A 17655-nucleotide genomic window follows, 5' to 3' on the forward strand; every position below is an offset into this window, starting at 1 on the left:
AAAGATGTATCCCAACACTACAAAGAACTTCAATGAAAGAACGCCAAGCGTCGAACCTGATATGGGAATTTATCCCTAGATTTGGGGATTTTGGGTGTCTGATGTTGATATTATGTACAAATTTCTGTGAAGAAACAAAAATTAGTAAATCCGTATATTGTTTCAATTAGTTTACTTGCACTCTATATAAAGTATGGTGAGTTCATTTCTATCTGAGTAAACCCTACAAGATCAGAAGAAAATATTTGTGGAAATGGGTATTTTTGGGGGATTTTTTATCATGAGTTATGGGGATTTTTACACTAACCCATCTGGCAACACAGCGAGGAACTAGGAATTCCTGGAACATATAATCTTCGTTTAACCAATAAATTATTGAAATAATTCTCTTAAATTAATAACGTGAGTTACTTGACGTTTATTATTTCATGCATGTCTTTTATATTGCTTTAAACCTGTCTTAGCGCAACTCAATTGATACGTTCAAACATTCTAATGTAGTTTTAAGAGGAAGTTTTATACGTAAATGTCAAGCTTATTTTATGGTTTTATACATCATTTTAATGACCTCAACGATGCTATATAAGTGTTATTTCATAGTATAACTATCAGGTTTGACCTCTAATGCTCTTGGGTCCTGTACTGACCCCGTGGGTGGTTAATTCTGTCGATACTAGAAGATCTTGTAAGTCTTCCCTTTGGGTGATATTTCGGTAGTCTCCCACCCAGCGGGGTGAATGTAGTTCATAGGGACAGGCAGATATCTTTCTTATTACCAGCCAAATCGTTTTTAATTATTGGGAAGATGTTCTTTACTATGATCCGATATACCATAATATGAAGTTATTTTATCATTGTAAATAATATATTTTACCTTTACCACAGCAATATTTTCTAAGTTCAGCCCGGTCCGAACGCAAGTCATGGGTAGCTCCTGCTTAGTTTCCAAACTTTCCCGATAGGTAGAGCCTGTGTCGTCACAGGATAAGAATCGTTCGGATTTACAATTTAATGCTGTCCCATCAATATACATTCCTACTCCTTGGTTAAGTTTGTAGTTAGTTGGGGCATGTCCTTTTTAGTGGCATTTGATACTGCTATGATAATTATGAATTGTTAGGTAGGGGAAAGGTCGTTATAATGCGCCGTTCGCTGAAGCCACGGCCAAGTTACTCGATTGTTAAATTTCCCCCAAGCATTGTTTCCTGCCTAACTATAATAACACCCGTTAGGCGGCGCTCTGTTCGCCTATCAGCTGGTGGCACAAGCCTGGAAATGTATTGATTTTCGGACTTATGTTTTCGCTAATCGCGACTATCTACATTCTTAACCCCTTGTTAAGATTGTAGTTCGTTGGGACATGGCCTGAAATTATGCCAAACACTGATTTGTTATATATACAACCAAAGGTTAGGTTAGCCAACATCTAGTTAAGATGTTAAGGTAGATAAAGCCAGTGTCAAACAAAACACCCGAACTAACCGTTCGTTTCCGTGCGCTTGTAGGCCTACTTTTGTTGGTCGCGTGATTTCAAAATTTTTAATCCCCCCCTCACCCCCGCCCTGAGATTGACCTGCACGAGGTCAACCCTTTCCAAAGCTAAACACCGTAATGGACAGACGTGTTCCTTATAGTTTGAGCGATGGCGTTGAGTTTATTACAGCTTGATGCTTTGAAGACAATAAGGTTTTTAGACCTATGGGACTTTACTTGAGTTACCCAGTAAATTTTTTATTTTTTGTTTCGAGAAGGGCTTTTAGGTGATTTTAACCCTTTTACCCCCAGGCTATTTGGAAATTTTAAATATTTAACTTAGCCGGTGAATATATAATAGCTGCAACTCTGTTGCTCGACAGACACATACAGTAAAAAACTCGCCAGCGATCGCTATACAGGTTGCGGGTGTGCCCACCAGCGCCAACTGTCGGCCAGATACCACTCTCGATGTAAACAAAGACTCAATTTCTTCTCTGTCGACGTGTCGACAAGACGTACTTTTACTCGCTGTAGAACCTGGAGTTTTCTCAACATATTTGGTGAAGTACTTCATTTTGGTTTGAGCTTTCGCAGTGCAGGTGTTTTATCTTCATCTTAAATCTTGAACTCCTTTTTGGATAGATTTAATTTTTGATGACAAAGAGAGTATGGACTTTCTTTGACTTTTAAATGGCCGACCCTTCCCTTAGACGGAAGTGTGTTTAGGCTTTTAGCAATTATCTTATCACGTTATAAATTAATTATAGATTTTCCTCTATATATTTTATATCTCACCGCCTTTATTAGGCCTCTTCGATTAACTTTCCATTTATAATAAACAAAAAAAAAAAAAAATAAATAAATTTTAATGATTTGTTTATATGCGACCTTTCCTGAGAGTAGGCGGTCCTAACTTGGAAACCGAAGTTAAACAACGTTGAGCCCTTTCAATCGTAAATAGCTTTTAAAGAGCTAATGATTTAAAACTTTTTAAATGAATATTTTTAATAAATATTTTATGAAAGATTTTCTTTGAATAGTCTTCGTACTGTTTTCAAAGATGAACTAACGTTTAGTTTATTTATGCTACGCAGTTTGCGCTCTATCGTTACGATAGAGAGAGAGAGTATCACGGTTTCACTTTGCAGAAAGAGTAAATCGATTCTGACGTTTTGTTCATTCTTCTTTCAAAGCTTAAATGTTTTAAATTCTATTTTAAAGGAACTTTTTAATTGAAAAACCTTTCAGTTTTTTCCTTTGGTCAAATAACATGTTTTTTTGACGAAACGTAATTGGGCTCTTCTCTTAGGTGCGAAATCAAGAGAGAGAGAGAGAGAGAGATAGAGACGGAGGGAGAGAGAGGAGAGAAAACGTTCCGTTCAAGCGGGTAACGTTGTTCTCGAGTTACTCTCGTCCCTAGTCTCTGTACGGGGAGAAAGGATAAAACGTTTTTAGTTTTATTCTCGTCCCCAGGCAATGTACGGTGAGAGATTGAAAACGTAGTTTTGAATGAACTAGTGTTTAGTCTCTTCCCCTGCCACTGATTTTTTTATCTTAAAAGATGTTTACTGTTTTTTGCTGGTATTAATGTGCTTGCATTATACGACTGATTTCGCAATTATAACCTTTTGATGAGGGTAGAATTGCGTGCTTCAGGTAGAAATCAGTTAAAGTTTCGATTTCAGTGAAATAAGTGCAAAACAGAAAATCGTAGTGATAAAGTGATATTGCGCAAAGTGTTACAGTGTTGCGTAACCGAGGGTTCGTCTGTTCGTGCCTGTCGTTCACCTAGTCCGGGACCTCTTGCAAGCTCCCAAGCCCAGGGGAGAAGTAATGTCGTACGACTTATGGGTTCGAGAGGCCTTGATCAGCGAACAGACGTTCCCTCTATGGTATCGGGTGTATCTTACCAAGATCTCCCCTACCATAAGGCGAGAGAGACAATTTTCTCCTCGTCATCCGAAGGCTTTTCGCATAAGAAACCTGAAACAAGGTTTCGAGGCTCTTAAGCGAAAGTCAGTCCTTTCAGGACAGGTCCAGCGTCCTGGTTGTAGCCATTAGGACAGCTCTGACCCTATGCAGTCATCGGAAAACTGCTCGCCGCCTATCAAAAGCGTAACACAGACTCCGAGAGTCTTTTTGTTGGCAAGGTTTTGCGGTCACATACGTTACCCTCGTCTCTTACCGCAACCATTTCCGTTGATCCTAAATGGGTTGTACGGCAAGACATGCAGAATAAGCTTGCCTCCCTTATGGAAGACTATTCTGCCGATTAGTCCGTTGAGCCTAGCCGTTTATCTTATCGAGATCCTGGCTTTCAGCCAACCTAACGTTCCTTTGTGCGTCCTGGTGACGTTGGCGTAGCTAAGTCACGTCAGTCAGGTTGTTTAGAACCACACTCGATGCGGTCTCGTGTGGATTTTCAGCCACATTTGGACGTTAGGCCACTTGCTGATGCTCCTGTTGACGTTCAGGACGTTCGCTAACAATCGGAGTTGACTTGTTTTGACGCTGTGCGTCAACCTCCGCATTCTAGAGTTGTTTTGACTGCTCAATCTAGGCGGTCAAAGCAGTCTCGAGTGGACGCTGTGCGTCCTCACGCACCTGTTGTTGTTGACAGTTCACAGACTGTCAAGCAGTTACATGACGTTGCGTCCTGGTCTCTCGCACCTGTTGTTGTTGACAGTTCACAGACTGTCAAGCAGTTACATGACGTTGCGTCCGGGTTCGCTACTAATGCACCAGTGCGTGTGGACTCTGCTTGTAAAGCATTGCCACCACGGTAGGTCTCTCCCTTGCTTGAGACTCAGCTATTATCGGACAAGGTTCCTTTAGATGAGGAAGTTGCTGTTCCCCCTCCTACTGATATTCCCTTGAGGACTCTGTCAGACGGAGAGGAGCCTAAAGCTGCTTAGCCCTCTATGGACTTTAAATAAATCATGCTGATTTTTAAGGATCTTTGTCCGGATCTTTTTGTAACTGCTGCTCCTCGTTCGCCTAAACGTCAGAGCTTACACTAGGCCTAGCTACTTCGAAGCCGTTGTTTTATAAGCTAGTGCTCTCTCGCTCTCCTAGAGAGCTTTACGTTTGCTAGGCGACTGGTTTATCACCAGGAGGAGTTTGGGGGATACAGCCTTTGCTTTCCCTTCTTTTAAACTGGCTTATAGAGCGAGAGTCTGATATGACACGAGAGAAGTTCTCGGCTTGGGAGTTCCTGCCTCTGCCCAGATAGACTTCTCAAATCTCGTAGACTCTCCCTGGCGCCTGGCCAGGAGACGCTCCAAGATTTTACAGGTCAACTTCACAGCTGTTTTCGAGCCTTTGAAGTTTTGCTGTACAATTATGTCATGCATAAACAAGGCTTTCAGGGATGGCTCCAATGATCTGACAGCCACGTTCTCTGCAGGGACAAGTCCCTCAGGGATGGCTCCATGATTTGACAGCCATGTTCACTGCAGGAGTACGTAAGAGGCAAGTGCGCTCAATGTGTTCATTGTCAAGACAAACTTCGCGATGAAGTCTACCAGGCTGTCTTGACAGCATTTATGGAAGGCGACTGGATGGTCTCTCTCGACCTTCAGGAGGCATACTTCCACATTCCTATACACCCGGATTCCCAACCGTTTCTGAGGTTTGTTTACAGGAATGTGGGGTACCAGTTTCGAGCTATCGGAGATCAGAGCCTCCCTCTACTTGGACGACTGGCTTCTCAGAGCCTCTTCCAGTCATCGCTGTCTGAAGGATCTCAATTGGACTCTAGATCTGGCCAAGGAATTGGGACTCCTAGTCAATTTGGAAAAGTCACAGCTGGTCCCATCCCAAACTATTCTGTATTTAGGGATGGAGATTCACAGTCGAGTTTTTCGGGCTTTTCCGTCGGCCCCCAGAATAGATCAAGCCCTGCTCTCCATCCAGAAGATGCTGAAGAAAGAACGCTGCTCAGTCAGGCTGTGGATGAGTCTGGTAGGGACGCTTTCATCCCTGGAGCAATTTGTCTCGCTAGGAAGGCTACACCTCCGTCCTCTTCAATTCCATCTGGCTTTTCACTGGAAAAAGGACAAGACGCTAGAGGCGGTCTCGATCCCGATTTCCGAAAAGATAAAGTCTTGTCTGACTTGGTGGAAGGACAATATCAGCCTACGAGAGGGTCTTCCCCTGGCAGTTCAGATACCCAACCACATTCTCTTCTTGGACGCATCGGACTTGGGCTGGGGCGGGAATGCTCAGGTCTCTGGAACTCGAGTCAGAGGAGCATGCATATCAACAGCAAGGAGCTTTTGGCGGTTCATCTGGCCTTGATAAGCTTCGAGAATCTCCTTCGAGGCAAGGTGGTGGAGGTAAACTCGGACAACACCACGGCCTTGGCGTACATTTCCAAACAGGGAGGTACCCACTCACTGACTTTGTACGAGATCGCAAGGGACCTGCTCATCTGATCAAAAGATCGAGGCATCTCCCTAGTAACGAGGTTCATCCAGGGCGACTTGAACGTCCTAGCAGATTGTCTCAGTCGGAAAGGTCAAGTAATTCCAATCGAATGGACCCTCCACAAGGATGTGTGCAAGAGACTTTGGGCGACTTGGGGTCAACCCACCATAGATCTCTTTGCAACCTCGCTGACCAAGAGGCTTCCAATCTATTGCTCTCCAGTCCCGGACCCAGCAGCAATACATATAGATGCCTTCCTCCTAGATTGGTCACATCTAGATCTTTACGCATTCCCACCATTCAAGATTGTCAACAAGGTACTGCAGAAATTCGCCTCTCACGAAGGGACAAGGTTGACGTTAGTTGCTCCCCTCTGGCCCGCGAGAGAATGGTTCACCGAGGTACTTCGATGGCTAGTAGACGTTCCCAGAAGTCTTCCTCTAAGAGTAGACCTTCTACGTCAACCACACGTAAAGAAGGTACACCAAAGCCTCCACGCTCTTCGTCTGACTGCCTTCAGACTATCGAAAGACTCTCGAAAGCTAGAGGCTTTTCGAAGGAGGCAGCCAGTGCGATTGCTAGAGCAAGGAGAGCGTCTACCATTAGAGTCTACCAATCGAAGTGGGAAGTCTTCTGAGACTGGTGCAAGTCAGTATCCGTATCCTCGACCAGTACCTCTGTAGCCCAAATAGCTGATTTTCTCTTATACCTGAGAAAAGTACGATCCCTTTCAGCTCCTACTATCAAGGGCTACAGAAGCATGTTGGCCTCGGTCTTCCGGCATAGAGGCTTAGATCTTTCCAACAATAAAGATCTGCAAGACCTCCTTAAGTCTTTCGAGACCTCTAAGGAGCGTCGTTTGGCTACTCCTGGGTGGAATTTAGACGTGGTCCTAAGATTCCTCATGTCAGACAGGTTTGAGCCTTTGCAGTCACCCTCTTTGAAAGATCTCACTCTTAAGACTCTTTTCCTGGTATGCTTAGCCTCGGCTAAAAGAGTCAGTGAGCTTCATGCCTTCAGCAAGAACATCGGGTTTTCGTCAGAAAAAGCTACTTGTTCTCTGCAACTTGGTTTCCTAGCCAAAAATGAGCTACCTTCTCGTCCTTGGCCTAAATCTTTCGATATTCCTAGATTATCGGAGATCGTAGGCAATGAACTAGAAAGAGTCTTATGCCCTGTTAGAGCTCTTAAGTTCTACTTAGCTCGTACTAAACCTTTACGAGGCCAATCTGAAGCGTTATGGTGTTCGGTTAAGAAACCATCCTTGCCTATGTCAAAGAATGCTTTGTCATGTTTTATCAGATTGTTAATACGAGAAGCTCATTCACACTTGAGTGAGGAAGACCGATCTTTGCTTAAGGTTAAGACGCACGAGGTTAGAGCTGTAGCAACTTCCGTGGCCTTTAAGCAAAATAGATCTCTGCAAAGTATCATGGACGCAACCTATTGGAGAAGCAAGTCAGTGTTCGCGTCATTTTACTTGAAAGATGTCCAGTCTCTTTACGAGAACTGCTACACACTGGGACCATTCGTAGCAGCGAGTGCAGTAGTGGGTGAGGGCTCAACCACTACAATTCCCTAATTCCATATCCTTTTAATCTGTCTCTTGGAATGTTTTAATGTTTTTATGGGTTGTCCGGAAGGCTAAGAAGCCTTTCGCATCCTGGTTGATTTGGCGGGTGGTCAAAGTCATTTCTTGAGAGCGCCCAGATTAGGGGTTTGATGAGGTCCTGTTGTATGGGTTACAGCCCTTGATACTTCAGCTCCTGGGGGTCTGTCAGCATCCTAAGAGGATCGCTGGGCTCCGTAAGGAAGACGTACTTACAAGGTAGAGTAATCGTCTAAGTCGACTTCCTTACCAGGTACCTATTTATTTTGGTTTTGTTATATTGATAACTGCCAAAATGAAATAAAAAAACTCTTAGCTTATACGATGTAAACATATTTAACTCTGGTCTCTACCCACCTCCTTGGGTGTGAATCAGCTATTATTTATTCACCGGCTAAGTTAAATATTTAAAAATGATATTTTAATTATAAAATAAATTTTTGAATATACTTACCCGGTGAATATATAAATTAAACGACCCTCCCTTCCTCCCCAATAGAGACGCAGTGGGATGAGAAGAAATTGAGTCTTTGTTTACATCGAGAGTGGTATCTGGCCGACAATTGGCGCTGGTGGGCACACCCGCAACCTGTATAGCGATCGCTGGCGAGTTTTTTACTGTATGTGTCTGTCGAGCAACAGAGTTGCAGCTATTATATATTCACCGGGTAAGTATATTCAAAAATTTATTTTATAATTAAAATATCATTTTCCAACCCTTAACCCCCAGGGGTTATTTTTTTTCAAGCACATTTTGCAGTATATTTTTTTTAAATTGCTCTAACAGCCTTAATTTTTGTCATAGAGAGGTCAGGTTGGTCTCATTCTTTTTGAAAATGTCTGAAGTTTCTCAAAAAATTATAAAAAATATGCAAAATAAAATGTAAATAGCAGTTTTTTGCAAGGACGTACTGGTACGTCCATGGGGGTAAAGGGACGAGTTTTGTGAAACGTACCAGTACGTCCTTTGGGGGTAAAAGGGATAAGGGCCCCTGTGAAGGCGCAAGAACCCGAGGATTTAGACTTCAGCGACTAATTTTTTTATTATTACATTGTGGTTAAGATATGATTTAGAGTGCTGCCCATAGCTTTTTTTTGTGTAGGAGAGAGATTTACGAATGGGGTCCGGTGGCTTGCCCCCGGCTAGGGGTTGTGACCTTGGAACTACTAGGTTCGGTTAGGTTGGGTTTGTATAATAACGACAGTGTTTGAGGGGTCGCAGGGGACCGTTAGCCTGCGAGTACAGTACGATTAAAATTATGGCCAGGAAGCTGTTCACAAACATACACAAAGGGTTGCAAACGTAACCTCCTCCCAACTTCGTTGGCGGAGGTAAAAATAGGGGATGTATGTACGATAGTGGCCACCTGTTGTAGTCTTGTGAACGGTTAAATAACGGGAAGAAATTCCTGTTTTCTGCGGCCGCGAGAAGATATGGCCGCTTATCTACAAAGCCTCTAACATTTTATTTCTGATGGAAGCATTACGTGATTATATAGAAATTTAGAACGTTCTTCGCTATTACTGGAAAATAGTCTAATGCCTTTGTCTAGGGGTATACTGTGTTGAGCTCTTTCCCATTCGGTAGCCATGCCTCAACTAAGAATTTTTATTTGAAAATCAATTGCTGCATTCTGTAACGATTATGAAGAAAACCTAATGAAAAGGAGTGATTAAAAAATATCTGGATTCTGATTGGCCAATTAAAAGTAAAAGTCATAAAAACGAGAGGGAAAATTATTATTGCAAGGTGGGTACATGCTTAAACAAATGAATAGGGCACGCCAAAATCTAATTGCTAATAGTATTGCACTTAGAGAAAGTATAGCATTTCCATTGGAGCACCGAGCTCAGTGAGTGGAGGTACTGCGCAATTTAGATGAAAATTGTCACGGTGTGCAATGAAGAGGAGGTAAGTAGGATGGGAACAAATGTATTAACATATGAGAGCTACACTTTGTGACACTGTGAAGATAAACAAATAACTTATAAAAATTCCATACATAATGTAATGATTGATATTTTCTCTTATGCATTTGCGCAGATAATATACTGTATGGAGAAGAAGTGTTTTTTGCTTTCATGTGTTTTACTCAAGAAAAATATAAATTACAGCAAAACAGGAGGGTGGCTAACCAAAATTTAACTTTGGTTATTTGTTCAAAAGTTCAAATGGTTATGGAATCATATCACATTGATATTACTCTTATATGTTTTCATTCATGTAATCTTTTTTTTTCCAATTTACTTTTTTCCCATATAACTTTTCCTTGAAATACTCCATTGCTGCAAAATAGAATATAGGTAATGGTAAATTTATAGTTACAACAGGACTAATTTTCCTATAGGAAATTATATTAACCTACCTTTTGTAGTGTATTTTAAATGACTTTGCCCTCTATTCCGGCTGGAAATTAGTGGTTAGAGAGAAACCTACGAGACCCTCTTAAAAAACTAAAATTTCAGTATCGCTCAGTATTCATGATAAAGACAAAAAGAAGTAATTTGAATGATTTTGATGATGATATTTAGCAGAAGCCCATATTTTTCAAATCATTATCTTACAGTATGAGAATTCTAGACGTTATGACTGAAAACGTAAGTAAAATAAGGGAAACGGGTCTTATCTTACCACACCCACCTATCCTAGTTTAGAGGGCGGGCCCTTTGCCCCATAAACCTTTCCATGACCAGACTAAGAAAGAAAATTTTGCGTATTTGGGTTAGCCACCTCAGTTACCTTAACTCTGTCATTCAAAAGTACAAGGGAGAAGCCTACCTGATAAGTAAAGACACAACGTCCTAGGGAAGATAAGAAAAGTGTCGTTTTAATTTAGTTTTGGTGAAATATGGTTTGAGTATTGTTCTTCACAATATGAATTTAATTTGCTCTACTGTATATTTTTCAGGTGCGTTACTTTTGGAAGATGGATGCCAGAAATTGCCAGGTGGTCTGGAAATCCCATTCTAGCGAGATGACAAATATTATACTCAAGTATAGAGATGAGGTAAGTTACTCCATATTTGTTTTCCAGTGTGGCATTTTTCTGTTGAGGTATACTTAATGAAATGGAAACTAAATTAAATGCTAAAATCTAATCTTTGGTAAGCATTGAAATATAAATTGCTGTAGAGATTTGATATACAGTTCTGTGCCAATGTAAATACTAAATCTTTAAAAATGCTAAGTTATAGGTCACTCAAAATTTAATTGTAAATACATTGGTAGTGTGATTTTAAGTAGGTCAAGGACAGTAGCTCCTCAATATCCAGATCTTTCCATTGACATTGTCTCTTTTAATTTTATACAATTCATTTAAAATACTGTATAATTATTGATTTTAACTTACTTTTGAGAAACGCATCCATTCTATTTCTTGTTTAATTACACAAAATATTTTCATGCAGTAAAGAGGAACTGATAAAATTTTTGGCCTTGGATTTACTGAGAGGATATTTTTAGATTCTTTCATTCTATTATTTGTTCTTACACATATTACAAATCATCGACCCTTAGTAGGCATATGACGTCAGTGAAGCAGGAAACCTGCTGTTAAACTAAATAACAAGGTAAACAGTGTTTGGTTTTCTTGGAAACCTCACTTTTGACTTTGTTGTAACTCTGTATGCATGTTCCTCGCTGTGTCTTACAATTTGGCTAATTAATCTTTTCTTATCTATTTCCTGAGTGTTTGCTATCTTGTTTTTTGGATGGCTACCCCAAGATCAGACATGCGGCTTTCCCCAGGTAAAACTGGTCCTTGTTGTGGCTAGTATATGTGTAAGACATAGGGAGATCCCCATCAACTCTTAATTTTGCAGGGATATGTCCATTTGTAGGCATCTCCTTGTAATGAGAGTAGATCATGACCTCCTATGTAGTGGGCGTACTTTGCGAATACAGTACTCTAAGAGGGACTGATTGGCATATGACTTGGCAACTCCTAAGCTAATTCTGAAGAAACTAAGCCCTCTGTGTCTCCTTTAGGTTCTGCCATGGCTGTGTCCTCTGTATGAATTTACAGGAAGGGAGACTGCCTTGCTCTCTGGGAGTGCCTTTGAAGGAATCGGGTGTATTATCTTCCCCTGGTGAGGGCAATACCCCCTGCCTCCCTCTAAAAAAAACTGTTATTGTGACACCTGTTGGTGACCCTCACTGCAAGGACTTGATCTTAGGTAAGTTTTAAGTCTTCCCTAGGCATACATGGTGCTCTGTCTGCTGAGATACTAATTTAGGTGCTAGGAGTGGCTAGTTCTAAGATGTCTCATGACTCTATGCCTTCCTCTTCAATTGCCCCTTCTGCAGAAGAGCAAACTGATATGATGTCCTTCAATGAGCCATTGCCAGCTGCTATGGAACCTCCTGTGTCTTTACTTTCTGTAGGGAGGTCACCAACAGCCGGAAATTCTTGACAATGATGAAGAGTAACAAGAGGAAAACGAATTGTACGTGCTCTCTTTCCCGTCATCTCTCCTCATTCTATGCCTCCTTCATCACTTCCGACGTAATGCTTGCCACCCCCAAGAAGAAGAAATTGCTAAAGCCCAGGACTACCAATTGAGGAGAGTATCCTGAAATGTGAACCATTTCATGGGAGGAATTGCACAACACCAAACCCTGACCCTTTAGGAAATGCTTTCTGTGTGAGGTACAGGAACTCGCTGGGTCTTGGGAGAGACCAAGTGCCAGCGCTCCTGGTCAGGACTTGCCCTTGTCCCTCTCCTGCCTTGGGACGCTTCCAACACGTTTTGGTGATACCAGCGTGAACATTGAAAGCTGCCTGGAAGAGACCTGCAAAAGGTGGAGAGGAAATCTCATGTTGCTCCTCTGGTTCTACTGAACAGCAATAGCTTTCTTCTTGCTCTGCCAAACAACAAGAGTCTTCTTGTCGCTCTGTCGAACAAGAGTTTTCTTCTCGCTCTGCCGAACAAGAGCTTTCTTCTTGCTCTGCCAAACAACAAGAGTCTTCTTGTCACTCTGCCAAACAACAAGTCTTCTTGTAGCTCTGCCGAACAACAAGAGTCTTCTTGTCGCAATGCCAAGAAACACGATTATTCTTGTCGCTCTGCTGAACAACAAGTCTTCTTGTTGCTCTGCCGAAAAACAAGAGTCTTCTTGTCACTCTGCCGAACAACAAGAGCTTTCTTCTTGCTCTTCTGAACAAGAGCTTTCTTCTCGCTCTGCCCGCTCCAATGATGTTGGAGGATCGGACAAAATCACTATCAATATGCGAGATAGGGGGACAAGAGACCAGAAAGAGTAGTAAGTAATAGTACCAAAGGAAAATAACTACTGATAGCTCAGCCCCGTGATTCTATCAGGGCCAAAGGCTAGACAGGTATCACCATCTGACTCCCTATTCACGCCGGCCCACTTCCTGTAGGCAAAGGGAAAATTCGAGTTTGAATGTATTTGCACTCGTGCATAAGTTCAGTAGACTGTGTAAGGGGATCTGAGTTCCACCTTCAGGGCCTGTGCTGGATTCCATGAGAGAAGGAGACTTCATGCTTCCTAGTACCCATTCATCAGTCCTCTTGGAAGTATGTCCCCTTGTCCTTCTACAGTACAGTGTACCATTTCAAGACTGTGCTTTGGACTGTGTACGGCTCCTCAGGCATTCACTCAGGTGTTCACCCTGGTAGCAGCTTGGCCCATTCACAAGGGATACGTCTATCAAGGTATCTCGATGATTGGCTGATTCTGGCCGCTTCAGGGAGGCAGTTGCTCTAGTTCCATTTTGTCATGATCTAGGGATTAGAAGAAGTCCAATCTTATACTCATGTAGAGGTTTAAGTCCTTCCTTTAGAATTGCATTAGCAAGTTCAGGGAGGAACCCTGCCTGTTCTTGTCCAAGATAATACTTCTAGCTTTCCTCTCTGGAGAAACTTGTTCTTCAAGGGTGTCTACATCCCCTTCAGTGTGATGGATCACTGGTCAGCTTAAAAGTATCATCTAAATCTTTGCTCCAGCAGGGCAGGAGGTTCGGGACAATCTGGCCTGATGACTAAACAAGCAATACCTCACCAGGGTAGTCCCACTTTATTCCCCACTTCTGGACATGCAGCTGTCTCAGATGCATCAAAGGATGGCTAAGGTGCACACCAGAATAACCTGGAAGAAGAGAAACATCTGCACATCAACAACCTAGAAATGCAAGCAACGTTTCTAGCTCCAGAAGTATTCCAATAACATTTGAGAAGGTATTTGATAAGTGTTGATAAGCAACAACACTATTGTAGTAGCCTAGATCAACAAGCAAGAGGACAGGGTTTTGCACTCCTTTGCTGACGAAGGAGATGAACATCTGGGTGTGGCATTTCATGCCGTAGAGTTGTCAGCCAAGTACAATCCAGGCAAGAGGAACGCACTGTCGCCACAGGCAGGTTGTAAGGTTGGAGTGGTCTCGCATCCTTATGTAATGGTAAGGCTTTTTGTTCTGTTGGGATCTCCAGTGTTTGACCTGCTTACTACACTGCTAAGCAGGAAATCCCCTTATTTTGTTCCCCCTTTCCAGATCTTTGAGCAGTGTTTGAAGACTTCATCCAATGCTCTTTGGATCACCTGGATGCCTATGCCTCTCCTCCATTGTTCCTGTTCTGCCCGCTTATCAACTGACTACAGTATGATTATGCCAGGCCTCGGACTGATCCAGGTGGCTTCCAGATGACCACATGCTGAGAGGTATCCTTAGCTGTCAGCACTTCTAACCGAGGTTTCCAGAGAACTACATTTGTGGTTCATACGTTTCTGTCAGCCGCATCTTCAAAGTTGCTACCAATCCATTAAGTTGCTGGAACTTCACAGTTGGTGGCTATTCAGCATCTCTGAGTAAACGAGATCTCAGAACACTTGCAATATTCCTCTGTAGCTGTTTACCAGGGAAATGGACCATCTTCGGCAATTGGTGTCGTAGAAGTGATACTTCTATCGGAGCATCTCTATTGGAGATCGTGAATTTCTTTGTCTTCCTTCGCTGAGAGGTGCTTCTCTGTCGCGTTTGTCAAATACTATTGCTAAACCTTGAGTACTGCCATTTGACTGAAGGGTATAGATCTTCCTCTTGTGGGAGTTGAACAACACTGAGTGTTGATCAGTATTGCTCATCCAGGGACACCACACTCCAGGGGTGGGAGTGACCCTAGTTTTCAAGGATTTATGTGTACCCTTTTTGAGCCTTGAGAATGTTGTTAGAATTCTGATCATGAAGATTATTTCTTTGAAGAGAATAGGCAAGATACTCTGCCTCTTTTAGTCATCTACACTTATGGGTGGAAGGTATTTGTGGCCAATTCCAGAACCCTTCGGTGCACAACCCCAAGCTCGTGATCTTCTCCATTACTTGACATGAAGCATCAGATGGCAACCAAGAGGAGATGCTTTTGTGTCCTGTGGGGGTTTTGCGATAATATCTGAAGAGAACTTATCACCTCAGGTCTGAATTTCAACACCTCCTCCATAGCATTGTGAAAACCAAGAAAGTGGTGTCAATAATATGATCTCTTTCTGTCTTTGTGAGACAAAACATAGGGCATACACCTCGGCAACTGAGAAGGTCAAGGTTCCAGCCAGGACCAGAGCCCATGAAGTCATTGGTAAAGTTCACCCTACCTTCAAAGAATCTTGCTGTCAGCCAGGTGATGAAGGCTGGTGTTTGTAATGCTAAACAACCCTGAAGGCTCTTTACTTATGAGAGTTCATTATACCTACAAGTACCGTGTCAATTGTGTTCTTGGTCTTGTGTTGGTTGCTAAAGTAGTTACATAGTGCGCCCAGCTCCTGCACAGGACAGGAAGCATCATGTCTATGGTATTGTATAGATGTAAATCTTAAATGAAAGGTAGAACAACTAGATGTAAGTCTAGAATGAAAGATAGAATGACTAGCTCTTCTCCTTCATCTTTCCTACTCTCCTGAGCTTCATACTTAGAGAAGTATCTCTCCCTTGACGAGGGGCAGGAGGGTAAAATATATACAGTACCAACTTGTTAATTGTCATGTCCCAGGTACAGTATATCATTTCGGACTGCACTTCCTCCGGAGAAAGTGATTCCTCATTTGACCACGTGTCAATCTTACTGTATAGACCAGACCCTATCAGTCTATTCATCCCTTTAATGGAATGTTAGAGGGTTGCCGGAGTTGTCGTCTTTGCTCTACTACATGACCAGGTAGACTGACATTTCCATTGAGGAAAAAGAACCAACGAGTTCTGTTGTAATGGGACTTACGACCCATCAATTAGTGTGGCTCCCTATTTTAAAGAACGAAAGGTGAACCCATCAGTAATTACAAGCCTGGATGTCCAAAGATGATTGTTTGGTTTTTGTAAATAAGCAAAGCTATGTTGTAGAAACAAGGTTTCATTGTTGTAGAAACAAGGTTTCATTGTTGTAGAAACAAGGTTTCATTGTTGTAGAAACAAGGTTGCATTGATGTAGAAACAAGGTTTCATAGTTGTAATTTTTTGTTTCAAATATTCAGATGAGAGTACTGTAGTTATCCGTACTGTAATTTTTTTCATCTTGTAAGTTGGTTGCTACTTCCTACTAAGAATTCCTTAAGTTGAATGAAAAGTCTTATTTAAAGGCTGTTCATAAATAGAAGTTGTAATTATTATATCTGACTTTATAAAGTTCTGCAATACAGTAAAAGACTTTCAACTAAAAAATATGAGATAATTAGCTGTTTATTCGCTTTTGTTTTATTTGTACTTTTGATATTATTAGATATAATGCAAATGTGAAAGTTAGCTGAATTATTATTCATTATATTTTCTACCAAACATGCATCAACAAATCTATTTTTATTTAAGTGTCAATATTCATATATATATATATTTTTTTACAGACCAAATATACAGATGCAACAATCATTTGTTCCGGGTACACGTATCCTGTTCACAAAGTGATCTTATCTTCGTCCAGTAAGTATTTTGAAGAGCTGTTACAGCAGACGGAAAATCTACATCCCCTTTCTCATCCAGTGCTAGTGCTGAACAATGTGAAAAAAGGTGGTTTAGAGGCCATTTTGAACTTTATATACTTGGGAGAGGTCAGTGTTCAGGAAAAAGATATTGCTCAGTTATTTGACTCTGCCAGAGAGCTGAAAATTAAAGGCCTATGTGAAGAGGCATTAAGAAGTGTTTGCCTCTCAATTGATGGCCAGACCAATGTAACATACAGTTTATCGACTAATTCTGCGAGTCGCAAGGAAAGTACTTTGGAAAGTGAATCGGCGGATCCAGAAAAAAAACGAAAACGGGATACACTGACTGGGAGCTCCGTGAAATTAAGGAGAAACCCTAAACGACACAAAAAAACTAAGGGGAATGATTCCTGTTCGAACAGTGCGAAAGGAAGCATGGCAAAGGATGTTACAACTACTGACTTTGCGTTCACGGCAGGTGAAGCCGCTACTGAAGACAATGTAGGATCGGGCATTTCTGATGGTGGAATGTTAACTCAGGAAACTGAAACCAAGGTGAGTAACTGATATCCAGTGTGCCTGTAGTGACATAGAAAACATGGTGGCCCCATTTTGTAAGAGAGACTAGGTTTCCTATATGCAGGTACTAATTTTTTTCTCATGTAATAAACTATTATTGTTGGAGCAAATGCTTTTTTTATTGACCAGGCGGACATGAGTCTTTTTATAGTTTATATATGACATATTTGTTTTTGACGTTGTTAATAGTTTATATATGACATATCTCTTTTGACATTACTTTTTTTAGAGTGATTTATTGTTAATTTGTTCTCTTCAGTTATTTATTTCCTTATTTCCTTTCCTCACTGGGCTATTTTTCCCTATTGGAGTCCCTGGGCTTATAGCATCTTGCTTTTCCAAGTAGGGTTGAAGCTTGGATAGTAATAATAATAATAATAATTATGCCTGTGGAATGGTCTTCATAATATGGAGAATCTGTGGAACTGCAGAAATTCAAACTTATTTCAAATGCTTTTCTGTTAAACAGGTTGACATAAGTCTCATTTCATAGTTGTAAATATGACTATTTAACATGGTTACTTATCTTAATATACCTGGTAGTTCATATTTTTCCATTATTTTGTTTTTATAGTTTATTAGTTACTTCTCTATTTTCTTTCTGTATTGAGCTGCTTTCCCTGTTGGAGCCTTTCAG

The 17655-nt window shown here is 41.4% G+C and overlaps 1 protein-coding gene across 3 annotated transcripts in view; it reads left to right on the top strand.

The window, feature by feature from the left end:
* The first annotated feature begins 291 nt into the window (after nt 1–291).
* The window catches only part of LOC137623940 (zinc finger and BTB domain-containing protein 46-like), a 48599-nt gene continuing 31235 nt past the window's right edge, over nt 292–17655 (top strand). For all 3 annotated transcript variants that reach the window (XM_068354700.1, XM_068354701.1, XM_068354699.1), the window contains exons 1-3: nt 292–402; nt 10423–10521; nt 16362–16994. In XM_068354700.1, the coding sequence (XP_068210801.1) occupies nt 10441–10521; nt 16362–16994 (714 nt within the window). In that variant the 5' untranslated portion in view covers nt 292–402; nt 10423–10440. The remainder of the gene's footprint in view (nt 403–10422; nt 10522–16361; nt 16995–17655) is intronic.

This window comes from Palaemon carinicauda, chromosome 2, assembly GCF_036898095.1.
Source record: "Palaemon carinicauda isolate YSFRI2023 chromosome 2, ASM3689809v2, whole genome shotgun sequence".
Lineage (NCBI taxonomy): Eukaryota > Metazoa > Arthropoda > Malacostraca > Decapoda > Palaemonidae > Palaemon > Palaemon carinicauda.